Genomic DNA, 23,305 nt, shown 5'->3' with positions numbered 1-23,305 from the left:
ACAAAATATGATCCATTTATTACAACAATAATGAAACCCGACATGGGGGGCAGGAGGCGGAGCCTAGCGGAGCAGACATGCATTGTTAGAGCTCCACACCGCTGAGGAGAGAAGAGAAGGACAAAGTGGAGCCTGCAGGCTCAAAAGGTATCCATTTGAACCTTTTTGCCCCAGGGAACAAACTGGGAAAGTTTGGGCAGGAAATATGGTACTGGGAGGAAACCGTGGCAGAAATAAAAATCACCTCACAAAGAGCTCACAGGCACTCACTGCAGCTGAAGCAGCTCCAGTCACCTCACAAGATACAGCATCAGGGCGCTCTCACAGACAGAAAATGTCACAGCAAGACTCTCCATTTGAGTCAGATACAGAACAAATCCTCTCACAAACTTCTCCACAAGCCTCCTCAGTATCCCCAGTAATATTATTACAATTTGAAAAGATGCTTCATAAGGCTTTAAAACAAACCTCAGACCAAATAACAAACAGCCTATCCAAAGAAATAAGAGAGCTGGGAAACCGCACCGCAGCCTTAGAAATAAAAATGGATGAAATTGAAATTACAACTCAAGAAAATATAACAGAATTGGAACAATTAAAAAAAGAGAATTTAATACTTCAAACTAAGCTCGAAGATTACGAAAATAGAGCCAGACGTTCAAACTTGCGCATAAGGGGAATACCTAAAACTGTGGCAGACCTGCAATCTACTATTACTGCTCTATTACAAGAACTAAAGCCAGATATCCCTATTGAACGTTTAGAACTGGACAGAGTACACAGAGCCCTCACAGCCAAAAAGAAAGATGGACCCCCACGTGATATAATCACAAAATTTCATTATTACAGAACGAAAGAACAAATACTAATTGCTGCAAGAGAAAAAAAGGAACTTAATTTTCAAGGACACAATTATCAAATTTTTGCTGACCTATCCCAACTTACTATTACTAAAAGACAATCCATGAAACCCCAACTAATGGAACTGCAACGCCACAACATTATGTATCAATGGGGCTTCCCCTTTTCAGTCAGATTTAACTACCAAGGTACATTTTACAGAAGCAGATCAGCAGATGAACTACAACAAACCCTTTTAAAATTAAATCTGACAGAACCCACAAGCAGCAACACTCCCACACGCAGAAGAGTGGTGTCATCTTCACTTTCAGGCAGCACCCAGAAAATTCCAGAACAAAATGGGAATCATCATTCTCACAAAAGAGGCCGTTATGCCACATCATCCATGGACCAAGAAGATTCAATGGACTGACATCCTAATTCCTGATATCTCTTCATTTATTATACTAAGAGATGGTTCTCTATAAAAAACCTATATTTATAACTGAATGTAACTGCATTCTGATAGTCACACACTGTGTGGGATCATGTTACATTCCAGTTATATTTCTTATTACTTCTGATTCATATAGCCTTAGAATATATAAGTGAAATAAGGAAATTCTTGTTCAGTTATATATTATCAGGTAATAACAATAGATTTATTACTTTTTAGGACAAATATGTTCAAAAATCCAGAAGTAAAGGAAGCTTTTTTTTTTTTTTTTTTTTTTCTTTCTTTTCTTAAAACAAATATATTATTACCTAACTAGTTCCTAGAATTATGTTTTTGTTTATTCTAATCTGAAGCAATACAACCTCAATTTTATGAGTTAACATATCTAAACAGTTACATATGAATAAAATATGTAATTGTTTACTCTAAAAAGGGTTAAAATCCCAAAATAATTCAAACTATCTTCATCAATACCAAAGTTATTAACAGTACCTTTCTAACTGAATTATTTAGTTTAGGGCAAGACTAACCATATACAACCACCCTGGAATAAATAATTTCAACAAAAACTATATTCTGCACTCCAACTAATGAAACATCATTTTGATGTCTTTTGCCATAGCACTTCTCTCCTGTAAGCGGAAGATCCGTGTACCCCCATTAGCCCTCCTCATTCTCCCAACCATATTATGTGGGAGTGTGACGAAGGCACTTATTCCCCTGAGAGAGATATTTATTCTCTTTCACGGGTAAATTGTGATTACTTGCAAAAAATAATTTATACAATGTATCATCTAATCTCATATGTTTTTTGTTTACTCTTTACTCCAGAATTCACTGGTTTCTTTTCTATCTATTCATCTCTTCAGTCCACACAGGTTGATCTGCGCAGTCAGCTCTGCATAACAAAAAGTAAGTCAAAACTATTTGATCTATTGCCATGGCACCACTGAATATACTTTCCCTGAATGTTCAGGGAATAAATGTCCCTCAAAAAAGGACCAAAGCCTTCCGTACTTTCCATAACAAGAAGGCTCACATAGTATGCCTCCAAGAAACACACTTCACCAAAGATTCTACTCCAAAATATATTTCTCCTTTTTATCAACAAATTTACACGGCTTCTGCCTGTACCAAGCAAAGGGGAACTCTAATTGCATTTCACCGATCCACACCATTCACCTTATCATCAGAAATTAAAGACCCAGAAGGTAGATACCTGATACTCATGGGTTATATAATGGATACAGCAAACACGGTGATTTCCTACTACGCTCCTAACAAACAACCTACACCATTCTCTCACATATATTACAAGTGATTAATACACACAAAATAGGAACAGTGATAATGTGTGGGGATTCGAACCAGGTCCTCCTCCCATTTCTAGATAAATCACCTTTTACACCATCCAAAATAACCTCTAGATTACCTTTTTCTCAACTTCTTTCCAAATACAATCTGGTAGATTCATGGAGAGAAAGTAACCCAATGAAAAAGAAATTCACTTATTTCTCGCACCCTCATCAAACCTTCACCAGAATAGATCATATTTTTCTAACAACAGGAATGATACCAGAAATTATTGCATCAGATATAATTCCGATTCTGTGGTCTGACCATAATGCAGTATACACTACTTTAGCCTCAGCTATACCAAAAGCGCATGACCGAACGTGGTACTTACCGGACATAATGCTCAAACACCCACTACATCAGATGGCCATTGAACAAGCTTTAAAGGAATACATATCAATTAATAATACAACAGACATCTCCCCAATAACACTGTGGGAAGCTCATAAGCTTGTCTTGCGTGGTACAATACAAAGACAAATGGCACTATTTAAACGGGAACGCAAAAATCCAGCAAAAAAACTAGAACTCAATTTTAATGCAGCCTACATATCATTTCAAGATAATCCATCTCAGAGTACAAAATCTCATCTGGAAAAATCTAGATTGGAATACGATCTATTTCTCACTGAGTCAGTTGATAAATCCCTCAAACGCTCCAAACACAATTTCTACATGAATACAAACAAACCAGGTACATATTTGGCTCAGGCATTAAATTCAACTAACAAATCTTTCAAACCAATACGTTTGAAATTATCAAAAAATGTTTACACTTGTAATCCAGTTAAAATAGTCCATAAATTTCACTCACATCTCGCAACTTTTTACAAGACAAACAATGAATTTAATCCTACAGAGGCTGAATCCTTCTTCTCAAAAATAACCTTACCTGAGTTATCTCAGAATCAAAAAAGCAGTTTGGATGAGCCTATAACTATAGATGAAGTTGCTAACGCCATAAAAGACCTAAAACTTAACAAAAGACCAGGCCCAGACGGCTACTCGGCTTTATACTATAAAACATTCTCAGAAATACTCTCTCCCATTCTCACTGAAACTTTTAACAAACTTCTAGATGGACATTCTTTTCGGCAAGAAACACTAATGGCAATTGTTTGTATGATCCCAAAACCCCTTTCTGATGATACTTCCTGTGTGAATTATCGGCCTATCTCTCTGTTAAACCTCGATATTAAATTATTAGCAAAAATAATAGCAAAACGCCTCAATAGCATTATAGGAAAATTAATACATAGAGATCAAGTAGGCTTCATGCCAAATAGACAGGCAGGCGATAATATACGCAGGGCAGTGTTATTGGCACATATTACTAAAAAACGGAAAATCCCTTTATGTTTTCTATCTCTCGATATTAAGAGGGCATTTGACACAGTATCCTGGCAATATATGCAATATTCATTACAAAAATGGGATTTTGGACCCCACTTTTTAACATGGATCAAAGCATTATATAATAAACCCAAAGCCTATATAAAATATGCTGGATACAAATCTGAAGCCTTTAATATCGAAAGAGGTACCCGACAGGGTTGCCCATTATCTCCCTTATTATTTGCCCTTATACTTGAACCCATGGCCCAATATATCAGAACAAACCAAACTATAACTGGCATTGAAGTAGGAGGTATTACACACAAATTATGTATATTTGCAGACGATATATTACTTTTTCTATCATCACCACAGGTCTCTGGTCCTAACTTAATACCAGCTCTTGATGGATTTGCAACCCTATCCGGCCTTATGATTAATCCTAAGAAATGCCTAGTGCTTAATATTTCACTCACAAACATGGAATTGATCCCGGCTAGGGCTGCACTCCCATTCACATGGGCAGAAAAATCAATCCCATATCTTGGAATTCATTTAACAGCCTCTCATTCTGACTTATTCTCAACCAATTATCCTCCTGTATTAAGACAGATCACAAATCTAATAAAACAATGGTCACAACTTCCTTTATCCTGGATGGGGAAGATTAATGCAATCAAAATGACTATTCTACCCAAATTGCTTTATCTATTCAGAGTCCTCCCTATTCCAATTCCTTCCAATTTTTTGAGAATAGTACAAAAAAGAGCAACTTCGTTTATATGGGGCTCTTCTAAACCACGTATACCTATACACACACTACATCTTCCCAAAAATAAAGGAGGCCTGGGATACCCTAATTTTACTAACTACTACAGAGCGGCACATTTGGCCAGTCTGTCCAAATACCATGCAAAACAGGAAATCCCATTATGGGTATTTATAGAGGCTTCAGAAAATGACCCTCTATTAATATCAAATTTATTATGGCTTGATCCTAAAGACCGCTTTAAAATTCATAATCCCATAACTAAACACTTCTTATCTCTCTGGGATAAACTAAAAACCAAATATCAGTTACAATCTCCACACAATCCTCTCCTTTCTTTTATCAGAAATCCGGCCTTTTATCCGGCATGGATCTACCCAAATTCTTTTAAAGCTTGGACAACATCAGGCATTCAGACACTAAATGACTTCATAGCATCTAAATCATTCCTTTCATTCCCATCGCTTAGAGAAAAATATGATCTACCAAACTCTGAGATATTTAGATATCTCCAAATCAAAAATTTCTATACACCATTCCTAAAGGGGGATACACCATTATCCCAATTATCCATTTTTGAATCAATCTGTACAAAAGATCCATTTGCTAAAGGTACAATTTCATCACTTTATAATCAATTATATGGAGTACCAAATCTTAATAGACCCTCTTACGTTCAGAGGTGGGAGGAGGACCTGGGACGAACTTTAGAAGACACGGACTGGTCTAACATATGGCTCACATCTAAGTCATCTTCACCCAACATCTTAGCACTGGAGACAAATTATAAAGTCCTAACTCGCTGGTACCTTGTACCCGCTAGAGTGGCAAAATATTCATCTAATACCTCAGCTCTTTGTTTTCGAGGATGCCCAGAAATAGGCACATATTTACACATATGGTGGACGTGCCCAGTAATCCAAACCTTCTGGAAGGAAGTCTTCGTGATTGCATCTAAAATATTTAAAAAAATAATACAACCAGATCCATATTTAACTTTACTTAATCTAAAACCGGAATGGTTAACACTCTCTCAATTCAAACTTATGATCCAACTAATAACGGCTGCAAAACAAACAGTGGCCAAGGCATGGAAATCTCCTACATTGGTACTAGCAGAAACAATTCACAGAATGAATAATACAATGTCCCATGCTAAGATGGTAGCCATCGATCAAAATCAAATTCCAAAATTTGAAAAACTTTGGCATCCTTGGATAAAACAACAGTTCCTGTCAAACTTCAATGACTCTGTCCTGTTGCCATGGTAACAGATTAAATGACTTACAGAGACACCCATTCTAAGGCTTCAAAGAGAACTAAAAAGAATAATAAACTGACGAGCGGGACAACCTTGTGGACCATACCTCTACCTTTCAACCCTTTTTCTTCTTTCTCTTTCCTTTTCTCCATCTTACGATTAAAGCTCATTATCAGAATTTATTTGACCTATATACACTCTACTTGTAAACAATATGTATAGTAGGTATAAATCATTTAAATACCTACAAAAGTAACTAAGGAAATGATATATATCTTTAATTTAGGTTTACGTGAACCCAATGTTTAATATTTGAAATTTCATGATATTTACCTATATAAACCCTACTGTAAAACAATGAGCTTACTTTATAGATCCTTGTAAACTTACTTTATGTATCTTTATAACATTGTATACTCAATAAACTTCTTTTGACAAGGAAACCCGACATGAGAAATGCCATGCAGCTATTGGTGGAGTTGTAGACAAGAAAAGGTTGGAAAGAGACTGAAGGAGATCAGGCTGCACTGAGAGGCACCAAAGGAAGATGAAAAAAAAACAGATGTTATTCAGTTAGGCTTTACTTATATTGCATGTCAGAACCATTGACTATCTGTAGCAGATAGGGTCCAGCTCCTCAGGTTTGGATGGTGATACTAAGTGCTCAGTAACAGAGCATTACCTCTTTAAGCACATTTTTCTTCATGTGCTTAAAGAGGAAATCCAGTGATGTCATCTTGAGTCACATTTGAGCAGGGCAAAGCTGATCCATCTTTGCCCTGCCTTTACCTCCAGCAGCAGGTCATGGCTGATAACACCAAGCAATAGATATAATTTATGATCTGTTACTGCATAGATGCATGGGCAAACTGGATCAGTCCTGCTGACCACATCTAGTTAATTCATGAGGAACAAAAATTTGAAAACAATTATATAAATAAAATGAATTCATAAAAAATAAATAATAATAAATAGCCCCCTATCACCTCTAATCCTGAGGTCTTTACAAATACATATGAGGCTCTGGATAATATGTACACATATTGGGGGTTATTTACGAAAGGCAAATCCACTTTGCACTACAAGTGCAAACTACAAGTGCAAAGTGCACTTGAAAGTACACTGAAAGTGCACTTTCAAGTGCAGTCGTTGTAGACCAGAGGGGGACATGCAAGGAAAATAAAAAACAGCATTTTAGCTTGCACATGATTGGATAATAAAATCAGCAGAGCTTCCTCTCATTTCTGATCTACCCCTTTAGATTTACAGCGACTGAACTTCCAAGCGCACTTGAAGTGCAATTTCAAGTGCACTTTGCACTTGTAGTGCAAAGTGGATTTGCCTTTCGTAAATAACCCCCATAGTGTAGACATTGTGGGTTATTTACTAAAGGAAAATCCACTTTGCACTGCAAGTGCACTTGAAAGTAAAGTCGCTGTAAATCCGAGGGGGACATGCAAGGAAAATAAAAAAACAACAGCTTAGCTTGCACATGATTGGAGTGCACTTTTAAGTGCACTGAAAGTGCAAAGTGGATTTGCCTTTCGTAAATAACCCCCTTTACACACTCATTTTTGTTCTGAGGTTGATTTCTGGGATTTCAATAATTACACAAAGGGGGTTATTTACTAAAGGCAAATCCACTTTGCACTACAAGTGCAAACTACAAGTGCAAAGTGAAATTGCACTGAAAGTGCACTTGGAAGTGCAGTCGCTGTAAATCTGAGGGGTAGATCTGAAATGAGGGGAAGCTCTGCTGATTTTAATATCCAATCATGTGCATGCTAAAATGTTTTTTTTTTTTCCTTGCATGCCCTCCTACGATCTACAGCGACTGCACTCCCAAGTGCACTTTTCACTTGTAATGCAAAGTGGAGTTTCCTTTAGTAAATAACCCCATAGGTTTCTTGTTTGAAAGTAAAGAAAATTAATTTGTTTCCTAATGTATCCCTTTCTTCACAGTTATAGCCTAAAAAATAAAAATATAAGTATCCTAAACTTCTATGAAATTTAAGTCCTTTCTATTTTACAATCTTGGGTAAATGTTACCAATATTTATTGTTTTTTACCCAAACCTCCCTCCCTCCCTCAGTTTAAATAATCTATTAGTCCCCATTCACACTTCACGAATATAGCCAGGAGTACAGAAGCATAAATGATTGTTCTTGGCCTGGCAAACTCTTAAATTGGAGTGTCTGAAAAAGGAAGGTAAAAACAAATCTTTTCAAACATTTTTGTGGGTGCTTACAATAAAGTCTATAAGGCCATAACATGCCATTCTTAACCTCCCTGGCGGTATTCCCGAGTGTGGCTCGGGGTTAAAATTCAGTGCCATTAGCGGTAACCCCGAGCCACACTCGGGATCGCATTGCAGGATCCTGGGGCGGCTTTACTTACCTTGTCCCTGGGATCCTGCGATGTCACCCGCAGTGTCCGAGGGCTCCGTCCTCCTCCGAAGCCTCTCCGTGCCAGGCTCCGTTCCCTGCGAGCGTCGCGACGCACGGGGGCGGAGCCTGGCGGCAAATTCAAAAAACTGTCAAAATCATAACACATACAGTACTGTAATCTTACAGATTACAGTACTGTATGAAATGATTTCACATCCCTTTTGTCCCCAGTGCTCTGGCCCATGCCCTGCATGCAGTTTTACATGATATACACTGTTCTTTCTGCCTGGAAACTGGAGATTGTCCATAGCAACCAAAAAGTGTCCCTTTACGTCAAAAGTGGCTTTAGACCAGCTAGAAAACAGCGATAGTAAATTAGAACACTTGCAGAATTGAGCGATAGTGAATTGTGGGGAAATTTATTTTATTACTATTTTTTAAAATTTTTTTTAATTATTTATTTTTATTTATTATATTATAATTTATGTTTTTGTGTTTCAAACTTTATCATACCCGGGATATCTACTAGACTCTGGTTTGGACAGATTTAAGTGTGTTATTGTTAAGATTTACAGACCTACAATATAAAACGCCAAATTTCCATGCAAAATAATGGTACCGCTTTCAGCACCTAAAATCTGAAATAATCATACCGCCAGGGAGGTTAAAGTGGTTGTAAAGGTTGTTTTTTTCCCAAATAAAAATAATAAACATGTTATACTTACCAGCTCTGTGCAATGGTTTTGCACAGAGCATCCCCGATCCTCCTTTTCTGGGTTGCCCCACCGTTGCTCCTGGCTCCTCCCCTTCATCGCGTGCCCCCACGGAAAGCCACTTTCAATGGGGGCACCCATGTGAGCTCACTCCCAAGTCCCACTGCTGCATCCATTGACACAGTCAGTGGGACACGGCCCTGCCCCCTGCTCCCGTGTCACTGAATTTGATTGACAGCAGTGGGAGCTAATTGCTCCTGCTGTTATCAATCTGTCCAATGAGGGGAGAGACAGCAACTGGAGCCGCTGGGTCTGTGCACTTTGCTGCATCGAATTGGGCTCAGGTAAGAAAATGGGGGGGGGGATTTCCTGGGGGCAGCTGCAGCAAAGAAGGTTTTTCACCCTAATGCATAAAATGCATTAAGGTGCAAAACCTTCAGACTTTACAATCAATTTAAAGATTATCATGTACTTTTTTGAGCTTCATGCAAAAGGCGACCAGTAATACAAATGCTCAAGTGTAAATAGTCCCATTAAGAGCAATGGAATTGTTCATCTTGAGCACTATGACTCTTTGAAAGTGGCCTGACAAAACACTCAGGTGGGAATGGGCAACTAAAGTTAATTTTATACTTTAGTTCATCATCAAACCAAATCTGTACTAAAAATTATTTCAAACCATCCCTTTACCCTGGCCACTGGTGCCAATCGCTTACTATAATCTCCCCGTGTCCACCTCTCCAGTACCTCCTGCCCCTCTTTAAATGATTCAAGAAATACTCACTATTGTAGATAATTGCACAAAGCATGTACCCTCATGCAAAATTGTTTATTGCTACTAGGTGGAAAATATTAGTTTTGCAAGTAATATGTTTAATATATTCTATTAATTATTCTCATAATTAATGTTATCATGTCCCGTTGGTAACTATTTGCTAAACAAAGATTTTATTGGACTATGTAGTGAAAACTTTCCAAGGTTGAGGAACAGTTGGAGGCCTGCAATTGAAATGTATTGCATTTATTTGTTGAAAACCAACATGGGGTGATAATAAAAGAACACAAAATAATGTTTAATTTCTGTTAAATTAGGTCAGTATTGAATACTTTTCTGATACAGATTCTCACACATAAGGTGCCCATACTCACATAGATCATCAGCAAAAGTTGTTTTCCATATAAATTTCCAACAAGTGGTAAATGTACTGTATAGGCTGCTCCATGATATTCTTACACAGTTCTTATCCACTTATCATCTAGAGCAGGAGTCTCCAAACTACGGCCCTCCAGTTGTTCGGGAACTACAATTCCCATCATGAATAGTCATGTCTGTAAATGTCAGAGTGTTACAATTCCTCATAGGATGTGTAGTTCCACAACAGCTGTGGGGCCGTAGTCTGGAGATCCCTGACCTAGAGCATTTGATCACACGAATTGGAAGCTTAGCTGGAGTAATAAAGTGCCACCTACTGAAATAGCACCACAGATTTCCCTCTCATAGATATGCAGTTCATGTTTTAGCTTAGCATGACTCCTATGGATCTAATCAGAGTGAGATCCCATAAAACTCACCAGATATGTTTATGGTATTGCAATATTTTATCAGGTAGTTGTACTGCATGTGCCCTGACCTGGTAATACATAACAAAGATACCATATTGCATGAAATAAGCAAACAGACCAATAAGCAGATGGCTTCCTGCATATAAACTGTAACATATTGCACTTTCAGTATTTCAAGTGCCTATACTTACGAGACCTGTCAAGACATTTATGTGAAGTTACAACAGCAGAACATAAATGGAAACTAGGTAGTCTAAAAATATCAAACATTGCTTTTTTGCAGGTTATGTAAAATTTAAATATAAGTTCTAAATCATTGCCATGTTTGGTGCTTTCAGGATCCCATTTACTACAGACAAAAATGCATGCATTGCTCTCAGAATAAAAGCATATAGCACGACCAAGAAAGAAAGAAAAAAAGAAAGAAAGAAACATTATAAGTCTAGGGTATTTTATAGGACACAATAGAATATTCTGGGTTAGTATTTTTAAACCTTTGGTGGGCCACACCACCTGTCATATAGTAATATGCCTGCCCTTTGAACTTTGCTGTTAAATAGGCTTCCAACTATTAATAGATGAAGTATCGCTCAAAACATTATTTAAAAATGAACACCACCAAGCACTTAATTACATTTTTTATAAAATTAACTTGATTCTATGCAGTGGATACAATATTCTGATGTTCAAAGAACAGGTCTTACAATGCCTCCTAAGAAGCACTGCCTCCGGCAACATCAGGAGGACCCACTGTATGAGCCCCATATGATTCATTAGCCACTGACTGGAAAACACAACTCTTTGCATGGTTAAAGTTCCTGTAAATGCTCACAGTAAATTTCTCTTACTTATTGCATTTTGTTCTGTTAAGTATATAACTGAAAGTGTTTTGTTACTGTATATCTGTTTGACAAGTGCAAAAAAAGTAGCTAATCATTCGGCCAGAAATTGTACTAACTGATAATTTCCTGAACTCTCTGTCTCTGAACTTTTATCAGTTAGCATTATTTCCTGCCAACTCCATGAACTATAAAACACCTCCCCTGTTTTGGAGATAAAAGAGAAGTGTTAAGTAACACAATGGGGGTTATTTACAAAAGGCAAATCCACTTTGCACTGTAAGTGCACTTGAAAGTGCACTTGGAAGTGCAGTCGCTCTAAATCTAAGGGGTAGATCTGAAATGAGTGGAAGCTCTGCTGATTTTATCATCCAATCATGTGCAAGCTAAAATGCTGTTTTTTATTTTCCTTGCATGTCCCCCTCGGATCTACAGTGACTTTACTTCCAAGTGCACTAGCAGTGCAAAGTGAATTTTCCTTTAGTAAATAACCCCCAATGTTATGTAGTCCAAAAGACGCTCCCTATCCTTGGGTGACAGCATTACTCTGTGTGGTTGTCACCCTAGAACAGGTAGTGAGTTAATGGAAGGGTTAGTAGGTTAACCACTTGCCGACTGTCCAGTAGTAATTTTACTGCTGGATAGCAGCTCCACTGCCCAGATAGCAAGCAATTGTCCTGCAAGTTTGAAAATGACTAGCTATTGCTAAGCTATTGCAAGACTTGCCAGGCTTCGCAAGTTTGTTGCACAATTGCAGCAAGTCCGCATTGCATGACTCCAGATCAACTTTCTTTGCAAACATCCTGCAAGTCTACTGCAAGTTCTGGCTTAGTTTTATTGTGCAATAGTCATCCCACCACAGGGGTCACTGTGGCTGAATTTTCATGCTGTGGACTTGCAGAGCTCTCTCTGTAGACTTACCACTGAAACTTTGTTCTTGCTATAGGCTTGCCATGCAAATGTGCTACAAATTGGAAAAGTGTCAACTAGAACTTGTGCTTCAAGTGCTCTGCAAATGTACAACTTCCAAAGTGAAAATGTGCAGCAAGTTAACAGACTTACAATTCAACACTGCCACAAATTTGTAGCAAGTTATCCTTGCTATCTGGGTGGGCACTGTGGCATATGCGTATATCGCGCCAAACTTCCTGGTATACAGGCATGAGCGCACCCCCTGCCTCTTGTGCTGTTCTTAGACACAGCATGAGTTTGTGAGCAGGCTCGCAGCTACAGTGAACCTACTGATTGCTGTGTCCAATCACAGCACAGATTTGTGTATGTTAGTAAACACAACACAGATCTGGCTGTTTTTTTTCTCCCCAAATTCACTTACCATTCAGAACTGAAATCAGGAAGAAATGCCAGCCAGCCAGTCTGTGAGTAAAATCAGCACACATACACTTGCTAGGCACACAGTTAACCCTTTGGTTGCCCTCCTGATCCCCCCTGCCATCCAGCAAGTGCCATTAGTACAGCATACAGTATTATCATTGATCACTGTATTAGTGTCACTAGCAACGTCAGATAGCATAGTCTCTGATTGCCCGCCACATTATCACAGTCACAATATAAGTCGCTGATCACACCATTACTAGTATAGTGTCTGTACAGGTCTGTATCCTGGTCACAGTCAGAACTATACTAGTGTCCCCATTAGTATAGTGTCCGCAAACAAGCAGTGTTGTCATTTGTCATTTATATAATAAAAAATTTAAAAAAACAAATGGTGATCAAATACCATGAAAAGAAAGCTCTATTTGTGTAAAAGAATTATATAAGCGTGTGTAACATAACGCATGACTAGCAATTGCCAGTTAAAGTAGCGCAGTGCTGAATAGCAAAAATGGTCTAGACATGAAGTGCAGAAAACCTTCCGGAGGTCAAGTGGGTAAAATAAAGGGAAAAAAACTGAGGAAAAAAAAATAATAATACAGCCAACACATCTTGGGAGCTGTAAGCTGCAAAACTATCAATTTCCATTCTAGGGTTTAGAGAAATGTTAACCCCTCACAAAAAGTAGAATGCAATATTCTGGTTTAGTGTTTTTCAACCTTTACTGGCATCTTGGGCATATTAAAATATACCAAAGGGATGGGGGACCATGCCATTTGACATACAGTATAGTAAGGCAATATAAAGAGCAATGGCAATGTGAACGTGTATTAACTTCAATCAGCCAATAGGAAATAATTTCTTACTGGTTTGCCTGTCTAAATGTAACATATGATCAAGTTACTGCTCTTCAAGTTGCCCTATTAAATAAGCTTAGAGCTACTGATAAACAGTATATCACTCAAAACCTTATTTAAACAATAATACTATCATGCACCCAACTCAACTGTATAAAATAAAATATAATAAAATATAGAATACTCTGATGATCAGGGAGCAAGTCATGCAATATGTCCTAAGAAGCACTGACTCTGCCAAAATCAAAGGGGCTGAAGAGCCCCATGCAATTCACCAAACACTGATTGGAGGCACAATTCTAGAATGCACCTTGCATGGGTAAGTGACACTCCGGGGATTATTTACTAAAGGCAAATCCACTTTGCACTACAAGTGCACTGCAAGTGCACTTGAAAGTGCACTTGGAAGTGCAGTCGCTGTAGATCTGAGGGGAAGATCTGAAATGAGGGGAAGCTCTGCTAATTTTATCATCCAACCATGTACAAGCTAAAATGCTGTTTTTTTATTTTCCTTGCATGTCCCCCTTAGATCTACAGTGACTACACTCCCAAGTGCACTTTCAAGTGTACCTGAAGTGCACTTGTAGTACAAAGTAGATTTGCCTTAAGTAAATGACCTCCACAGAATGTAATAGTAATATAGTAGTATAGTCATGTAGAAACTGTTTAAGTGATGTTGAACTCAAAAACAAGCATTTAAAATATTGCAGCTCATCAATCCTTAGGTGTTGTGGCTGCGTTCATTTTATTTTTTAGGCTTTTTTCCCTTTATTTTTAGCTAGTGATCTGGCCAGTAACACATTTCCTGTCTTACAGGGGTTTATTTACTAAAGGCAAATCCACTTTGCACTACAAGTGCACTTAAAAGTGCACTGAAAGTGCACTTGGAAGTGCAGTTGCTGTAGATCTGAGGGGGACATGCAAGGAAAATAAAAAACAGCATTTTTGCTTGCACATGATTGGATGATAAAATCAGCAGAGCTTCCCCTCATTTCAGAGCTTCCCCTCAGATCTACAGCGATCTACAGCGACTTGCAGTTGTAGTGCAAAGTGGATTTGCCTTTAGTAAATAACCTCCATAGTGTCTCCACTCTGGATGGAGGAGCAATATAAACACCCTTGGACAGTAACTTTGTCAATCTGAGGAGAGGGTAGTATTAGATGTGCTAGAAGATTTAGATGGACTTTGCTAACAAATTAAGGCTGAACTCCAGCTAACACTTTTCAAGCAATCACAGCAACAGCAGTTTTCATTTTAGGATAAAGGTTTTACATAATGTGTTAATCACTGTAAGCACCTCTGTCAACAGACTTGGGGTTCGTTTACTCATGTGGCTAGGGGGCGGTAAGCATAGGCAGTTGAGACACAGTTTTAACACCCCCTTAAAGAAGTATTAAACCTAAATCGAAAAATGTATTCTATATCAGCTTACCAATCATTAGATGTAGTAGCTGCATCAGTTTTCTTTTTTAAGCCTTTTCCCCTCTGTTTTCATCTGGTGATCTGGCCAGTAACACACCTCCTGTATTAGAGTGCCTCCACTGAAGGAGCAACAGAGACACCCTTGGACAGTATTATTGGAGAGGGGAATGCTAGGTGTACTAGCAGATTTAAATACACTAATAAATTGAAGCCAAACTCCACCTAATACTTTATAAGCAGTTACAGCAATCTGTTGTTTTTTTTTTTGTTTTGGGATAAAGGCTTTACATAAATAAATAACAGCTGATCATTGTAAACACCCCTGTCAGTGGCAAATGGTTTGTCTCATCCCTGTAAATGCTAGGGTAGAGGTTGTTCTTTGGAAAAACAACAGACCTACTGGCCTGATCGCTAGGTGAAAATAAAGGAAAGAAAGCCCAAAAAAGTAAATGAATACAGCCATTCCCCCATCAATCCCTCTCACAGAGCCTATGGGGTTGATTTACTAAAGGCAAAGAGACTGTACACTTTGCAAAGTGCAGGTGAACACTGCAAGTGCACTTGCTCCAGGGACAAGTAAATGAGGTTGAGCTCCACTTTGCAAAGAATACCCAATCATGTGCAAGAAAAAAAAAAATAATTTTTGCTTGCATGTGATTGGATGATGGAAGTCAGCAAAGCTTCTACTCATTTACTAAGCTCTGGAGCAACTGCACTTGCAGAGTGCAACAGCATTTTACAAAGTGCACAGTCTATTTGCCTTTAGTAAATCAACCTACTCCATTGTGTTATTCCGGGGGGGGGAGGGGATGGGGAAGCTGTCCTGACGGGAACACAGAAGTTGATTTACTAAAACTCCTGCAAAATCTGGTGCAGCTGTGCATAGAAACCAATCTGCTTCCAGTTTTTTTTTTGTCAAAGCTTAATTGAACGAGCTGAAGTTAGAGACTGGCTACCATGCACAGCTGCACCAGTTTTAGTAAATCAACCCCACAGTGATAACTGCTAGTGGCTATAATAGCTGCTAACAATAATCGCATGTAAAATCTGACAGGCTGGTTGTACCCAAGTTGATCGATCGATCAATGAACTTGGGGACATTCAGCCTGCTCATACATGGTTTGAATCTCAGTCGGTCCCTGTTTGGCTTAAAGGGGTTGTAAAGGTAAAAGTTTTTTCACCCTAATGCATTCTATGCATTAAGGTAAAAAAACATCCGACAATACCGGCCCTCCCAGCCCCCCCGTTTTTCTTACCTGACCCCTCGAAAGTCCCGCGCTTGCCCCCGACATCCTCTTTGCCGGTCAGCCTGGCCGTTGATTGGTTACAGTGGATGGATTGAAAGCAGCACAGCCATTGGCTCGCACTGCTGTCAATCACATCCGATGATGTGGCGCACCGAGGGGCGGGGCCAAGTGATACAGTGAGCGGCTATGGCCACCGGCTGTATCACAGGAGCGTGCCCGCAAGCACTCAACACCATGCGAGGGAGCTCACATGAAGGTGTTGAGTCCTTGCGGGTGGAGCCGCCGAGGGACCCCAGAAGACCAGGTTCAGGCCACTCTGTGCAAAACGAGCTGCACAGTGGAGGTAAGTATAACATGTTTGTTTTTATAAAAAAAAAATAATAATCTTTAGTGATCCTTTAAGGCTTCATGTACACACTGCCTACTTTGACCACCGGCCCTGGGAAAATGCAAAACATGACGTGATTTTGCCACAGTTTGTGTTTTCCGGTGGCCATCAGTCAAAACATTCCTATCCTGAATGCGATTCTTCAACGTTCAGGAGAGGGAGGTTGAGGAAGGTTGAAGCTCCCCTAACCGCAGCAGCTCCTAAACTCTGATAAAAGACTATGGGGATTATTTACTAAAGAGAAATCCACTTTGCACTACAAGTGCACTTGAAAGTGCACTTGGAAGTGCAGTTGCTGTAGATCAGATCTTTCCCTCAGATCTACAGTGACTGCACTTCCAAGTGCACTTGTAGTGCAAAGTGGATTTCCCTTTAGTAAATAAACCCCTATGTGTACATGGACACATAGGGGTTTATTTACTAAAGCTAGAGAGTGTAAAATTTGTCACAGTTCTGCATAGAAACTAATCAGCTTCCAGGATTTATTGCCAAAGTTTATCTGAACAAGCTGAGGTTGGAAGCCGATTGATTTATATGCAGATAATTGACTAATTTTGCACTCTCTAGCTTTAGTAAATAAACCCCATAGGGTTTTATGGAGTTGAGTTTAGGAGCTGTACCAAAAAAAAAAAAAACACCAAAAACTCCTAAACTCAAGTTCGGGAGCTGCCAGTGAAGCCAAAGAATTGATAAGCTGCAATATAATAAATGTTTGCTTATGGATTTAATACCACATTAACCTAACACAGCAGCTGGAGCAGGTTGTATACATGCCTCAGCTTTTGTGCTTTGCTTCACAGCCATAACAAAAATGATACCCCCTGCTGTGTTCAGATGTGGTATTTCCCAAGTCAATAAAACTGTACTTCAACTGCCCTGCAACCATACACAATGCACATAGTTGCAGGGTGGTTGTGTGGGCTTTTCAGTTTTGTGTGGCAAGGACTACAACCAGCATAAACATACTCATACAATTCTCTCTGTATAAGATTGGGGCTAAACCACCTGTTTTTACCAACCTCCTGCCACATGTGTGAATGAACTCTTAATGGTAGATAAACAGATGAAAATTAAAGTGATTGTAAAGGTCATTTTTTTTTTTTAATGGAATTGCACAGAGTGGCCATGAACCTCCTCTTTGTGGGTCCCCCGCCTGCTCTCCTAGTCTCTCCTCTGCATGGCGCTGGATTGAATGAGGGCTCAGGTTAGTAAAAAAAGGGGGGGTGAGGGGGGATGCTGACACCTAAACATTTTTTTACCTTAAAGTGATTGTAAAGCCTCATTTTTTTTCTTCAATAAAAATAACAAACATGTTATCCTTACCTGCTCTGTTGCAGTGGCTTTGCACAGAGCACCCCAGATCCTCCTCTTCTCGGGTCCCTCTTTGGTTCTCCTGGCCCCTCCCTCCTGTTGAGTGCCCCCACAGAAAGCAGCTTGCTGTGGGGGCACCTGAGCCGAGTCACAGCTTCCTGTGTCCATTCAGAAATGGAGCTGCAGCCAGGCCCTGTCCCCTCTCTCTCCTGATTGGCTGACTGACTTTAATTGACAGCAGTGGGAGCCAATGGCCCTGCTGCTGTATCTCAGCCAATCAGGAAGGAGTGTCATGGATGGCCAAGACACTCGTGGACATTGCTGGACAGAGATGGGGCTCAGGTAAGGATTAGGGGGGGCTGAGGGGGGCTGCCGCACACAGAAGGCTTTTTATCTTAATGCATAGAATGCAATAAGATAAAAAACCTTCTGACTTTACAACTTCTTTATTGCAAGGAATTCATTAAAGTGATGCTAAAGTCTAGTTTTTTTTTTCCTATAAAAATAACAAACATGTCATACTTACCTTCTATGTGCAGTGGTTTTGCACAGAGCAGCCCAGATCCCCCTCTTCTCGGGTACCTCTTCAGTGCTCCTGGCCCCTCCCTCCTGTCAAGTGCCCCCACAGCAAGCAGCTTGCTATGGGGGCACCTGAGCCAATCAGACACGGAGCCCACCCCCTCTCTCTCCTCATTGGCTAATTGACCTTGATTGACAGCAATGGGAGCCAATTTTGACGCTGCTGTGTCTCAGCCAATCAGGAGGGTGAACCCCCAACAACAGAAGCACTTGTGGACATTGCTGGATCGAGATGGGCTCAGGTAAGTATTAGACCCCTTTCACACTGGGGCGTTTTTCAGGTGCTTTAGCGTTAAAAAAAAGCGCCTGGAAAGAGCCTAAAAGAAGCCTCATCTGCAATTCCAATGTGAAAGCCCGAGCGCTTTCACACTGAGATCCCTTTCACACTGGGGTGTTTTTTAGGCACTTTAGCTTTAAAAAAAGTGCCTGTAAAGCCCCTGAAAGAAGCCTCATCTGCAATCCCAATGTGAAAGCCCAAGTGCTTTCACACTGAGGCGCTGCGCTGGCAGGGCATCAAAAAAAGTCCTGCAAGCAGCTTCTTTGCAGCGCTTTAGGAGCAGCGAATACACCGCTCCTAAAGCGCCCCTTCCCGTTGCAATCAATGGAAAGTGCCTGCAAAGCGCCTTGGCAGCGGCGCTTTGTGGGTGCTTTTAACCCTTTTTTCGGCCACTAGCGGGGGTTAAAAGCGCCCCGCTAGCGCTCAAAAAATGCTGGTTAAGAGCCGCTAGTTTAAGCGGAGCTTTACCAGCGTTTTTCGGGCACTGGCAGTGCGAAAGGGCTCTTAAAGCACTCAGGCTTTCTCATTGGGATTGCAGATGAGGTTTCTTTCAAGTGCTTTACAGGCACTTTTTTAACGCTATAGCGCCTATATAACGCCCCAGCGTGAAAGGGGTTTTAGGGGGAATGCTGCAAACAGAAGGCTTTTTTTCTTAATGCAGAGTGCGTTAAGATAAAAAAAAAAAAAACTTTCTGCCTTTACAACCAAGGTAAAACACGTTTAGGCTTTACAACCACCACTTTAAGTCTTAAAAAAAACAAAGAAAAAAAAAAAAACAAATGCAGCCACTACATCCAAGGACTGGTAAACTGCAAATTATTCATTTCTGGTTTTCTGGTTTAATTTGTAATCTTATATCAATATTATGGAGCACTACAGGTATGGACACCCAGACATACAGCACAAGTTTACCCTTCTCTATTAAAACCCCACTGACCGGAATGATAATGAGCAACAGGAGGAGACTTAGGGAATGTCCATGTAAAATAGGATGCATGACTAACCTAATCACAAGGGTATAGAAATAAAGGTAGTGAAATGGCTAACGTACACACGCCCCGCTCCATACCGGAGAAGAGTCTCCCAGCTGCGGCGGTGGCTCCGTCCTGTTCCTGACCCTGATGAAGGTGACAGCTCCCACTGCCACGCTGGATAAGCCCAGTCCTATCTCCAGCACAGAGAGCACCAGGAGACTGCCGATGATCTGACTGCTGGTGCACATGCTTCTCCTGTCATCCTTCCCTCCAGATCAGCCAGGAAAACGGCACCGTCCACCTTCCCCACCTCTCACAGCTTCTTCTTACGTTTCCCAGCTCTGCTGCTCTGCAAACTTTTCCTGTCTGTCATCTTTACACACGGATAAGAAGACTGACTATTACCACTTTGCGCTAAATGAGCTCCGCGGGGGTGTCACTGGGAAGAGATGTCCGTAGTCTAAGGCACGGGTGACGAGCTGTCAAAGGGTTGGGATGTGCTGGTGCTGTCCGAGGTGCTGACCGCCTCCTAGCCAGGGCGCTGTCCAAGGTGCGGAATGGCCACTGCTCTGTCCGATGGTCTGAACGGCCGCTGCGCTGTCCAAGGTGCTGAATGACCAGTGGGCTGTCCAAGGTGCTGAACGGCCTCTGCTCTGTCCGTTGGTCTGATCGGTCACTGTGCTGTCCAAGGTGCTGAACGGCCACTGCTCTGTCCAAGGTGCTAAACGGCCACTGTTCGCTCTCCCGTTACTTAAATGAGCTTGTGCTCAAAGCACCAATTCCTGGGCTGGAGACCGACACTCATTCCAGTTTACACCCCCCAGCCCCCAATGTCAGGGTTACAGCTTATATGTATCAGTGAGGGAGGGCGATTCCATTAGGCATTGCCCAGAGCTGCATAAAGAGGTGGGCGTCTCCACAGCAGCTTATTAAGGAGAGCTGGGGCCAGTTTAAAGAGCTGTTCAGTGCTTAGCTCCTGAAATTGCAGAGCCTGTTTGTGTGTGTGTGTGTGTGTGTGTGTGTGTGTGTGTGTGGGGGGGGGGGTTAGGATATTTATCATCACTGCTGCTATCAGACAGACACGCTGAGCACAAGGATATTGTGCAGCATCACAGTAGCTGGGTCTTCAGTGCAAACCTGATGACAAACTGATTAACCTTTTTGCTGCCAGGCTTTTGGGTATTGCTTGCACTGCTGCTAAAGTATTTTTTGCAATTTTGTATCCTAGCAATAAAACGTCCTTATGTGTCATTGAGGGACACAGGAGTTTAAAGGCTGAAAAATGGGAACATTTAAAGTCCTCCCTTGATTGCAGGGTTAGCCTTAGCCTGGAATGTGACTTTTGGGTGCTGGCCCCTGCATTGTGGCACTTTCCAGACTTGTGTCCTGGCACTGTCTCTGCTGTGACCTAGTCTCTGAGAACTAGTAGAGCCAGTTACATAGTTAGTCAGGTTTAACCTATAAAAGGGGAAAATAAACTAAATATACAATTCCATATACACAATCCTATACCAACAGCTGATCCAGAGGAAGGCAAAACCCCCCAGCAAAGCATGGCTCAATTTGCTCCAGCAGGGGGGGGGGGATTCCTTCCTGACCGCCTGAGAGGCAATCAGATATTCCCTGGAGGAACTTTACCTATGAATGTTGGTATCCAATTATATTATGTACATTTAGGAAAGAATCCAGGCCTTTTTTAAAACAATCTACTGAACTGTCCAGGACCAGCTCTGGAGGGAGTCTATTCCACATTTTCATAGCTCTTACTCTGAAGAAACCTTTCTTGTATTTGGAGATGAAATCTCTTTTCCTCCAGACGTAAAGAGTGCGACCTTGTCCTCTGTGATGACATTACAGTGAATAAATCAACACCAAGTTCACTATATGGACCACTTATGTATTTATACATGTTGATCATATCCCCCCTTATCTCCTCTTAAGAAAAAAAAAACAGTTCCTCTAATCTTTTCTCATAGCTTAGCTCCTCCCTGCCTTTTATCAGTTTGGTTGCTCTTCTCTGCGCCTTCTCCAGTTCCCCGATATCCTTTTTGTAAACTAGTGTCCAAAACTGTACTGTATATTCCAGATGATATCTTACTAATTATTTGTACAGGGGTAAAATTATATCTTTTCAGTTAGGTTGAAGCACTACAAGCTATCTCACTGGATGTCATTTTATAATTCCTCCCATCATCATCATACCTAAAAAACAGTTAAAGTGTTACTAAACCCAGGGCTCTATCTGGTCTCCCACAGTACACAGAACATGGAAATGTAAATAGTTTAGTAAATATAAACTGTTAAATACCTTTTCTCTCATCAGCAGTATATACTGTAGAAGTCTTATGGCTTACATCAGTGTCTGGTTAAAGCTAGGGGGAGTTTTCATTCTCCTCTGGATGTCTCTTGAGGCTGCAGGACCCCTGACCCTCTGTCTGGACAGTGCTGATTGGCCCTTTGCCGATCACATGCATCCTCCCAAGAAAAAAAACTCTCTAGCAATACACACCAAACTGAGCATGTTTAGAGTGCACCCAAGGCTATGTACTATTAGGAGATGGATTGGGGACAGTGAAAGAAGGGGAAGATCAGAGAAGACAGGATCAAACAGCCTTTTTACACAATTCAGGGGATTAATCCCTTAGGTTCTACAGTGAGTATAACAAGCATTCTTTACTGTATATACAGACTGATTTTACTTTTGTGGGTTTAGTAACATTTTAAGCCTGAGGGATCAGGGAGCTGATATCATCCCTAGGAGGAGTACTGTGCATGTATGCTTGACCCTCCATCCTCTACTAATCATCCTAGGGGAAGCACCATCCTGCTATTGCTTCTTTGTGGACCATCCAATGTACTGTATCATTCCACTTCCCACCTTCAGTGACTTCAATACCTCTGGCCACCTGAAACCTCATCAGCTCCAGCTGCTTGTATTTGTGAGTACCCGAGGCATTGCCTTACTTTGGGTCTAGTTGCTTTCTGCTACGATAGTAGAACATGTATCCTCAAAGATGCACAGAGTACAGTCCCACTTCAACAAATGCCTGGAGCCCAACACTCCCCTAATATTTCTAGGAGCAATTTATCCCCAGAAAGAACTCACACTTGTAACCTAGATTCTAAGATCCCCATTTTTATAGGGTTCTCATTTGAGTTTTTTTTTAGCTCTGCCTGGTGAGGTCAAGACCTCCTCTTTTGTCGACAGAGCCTTAATATTCACTTTAGACTTTATCAGTTTGTGTACGTTTAATGGTGCAATTTGCCCAAGATGCTCCAAGCACATTCCAGCACCATCCTCAGCAGGGTTTCACTCTGACCCATCTGGTCTTCTATCTATAACTGTGCCTGAGGCCCTATTATCTCTTTCAGATTGATACTCCTCACAGTCTACCCC

General features: G+C 40.6%; 1 protein-coding gene across 7 annotated transcripts in view; it reads right to left on the bottom strand.

Annotated features, from left to right (window-relative positions):
• TMEM196 (transmembrane protein 196) overlaps positions 1-20,917 on the bottom strand; it is an 87,911-nt gene extending 66,994 nt beyond the window's left edge. For 6 of the 7 annotated variants that reach the window (XR_012244401.1, XR_012244402.1, XR_012244404.1 and 3 more), the window contains exon 1: positions 19,986-20,917. Coding sequence is in view for 3 of the 7 variants with exons in the window: in XM_073630062.1 (XP_073486163.1) it covers positions 19,986-20,156 (171 nt within the window). In the remaining 4 variants the exon portion in view is untranslated. The remainder of the gene's footprint in view (positions 1-19,985) is intronic. The other variant, XM_073630061.1, reaches the window with a different exon arrangement.
• Between the last annotated feature and the right edge of the window lie 2,388 nt (positions 20,918-23,305).

This window comes from Aquarana catesbeiana, linkage group LG05 (assembly GCF_042186555.1).
Source record: "Aquarana catesbeiana isolate 2022-GZ linkage group LG05, ASM4218655v1, whole genome shotgun sequence".
Taxonomy (NCBI): Eukaryota; Metazoa; Chordata; class Amphibia; order Anura; family Ranidae; genus Aquarana; species Aquarana catesbeiana.
This window is presented reverse-complemented; position numbering and strand designations above follow the sequence as displayed.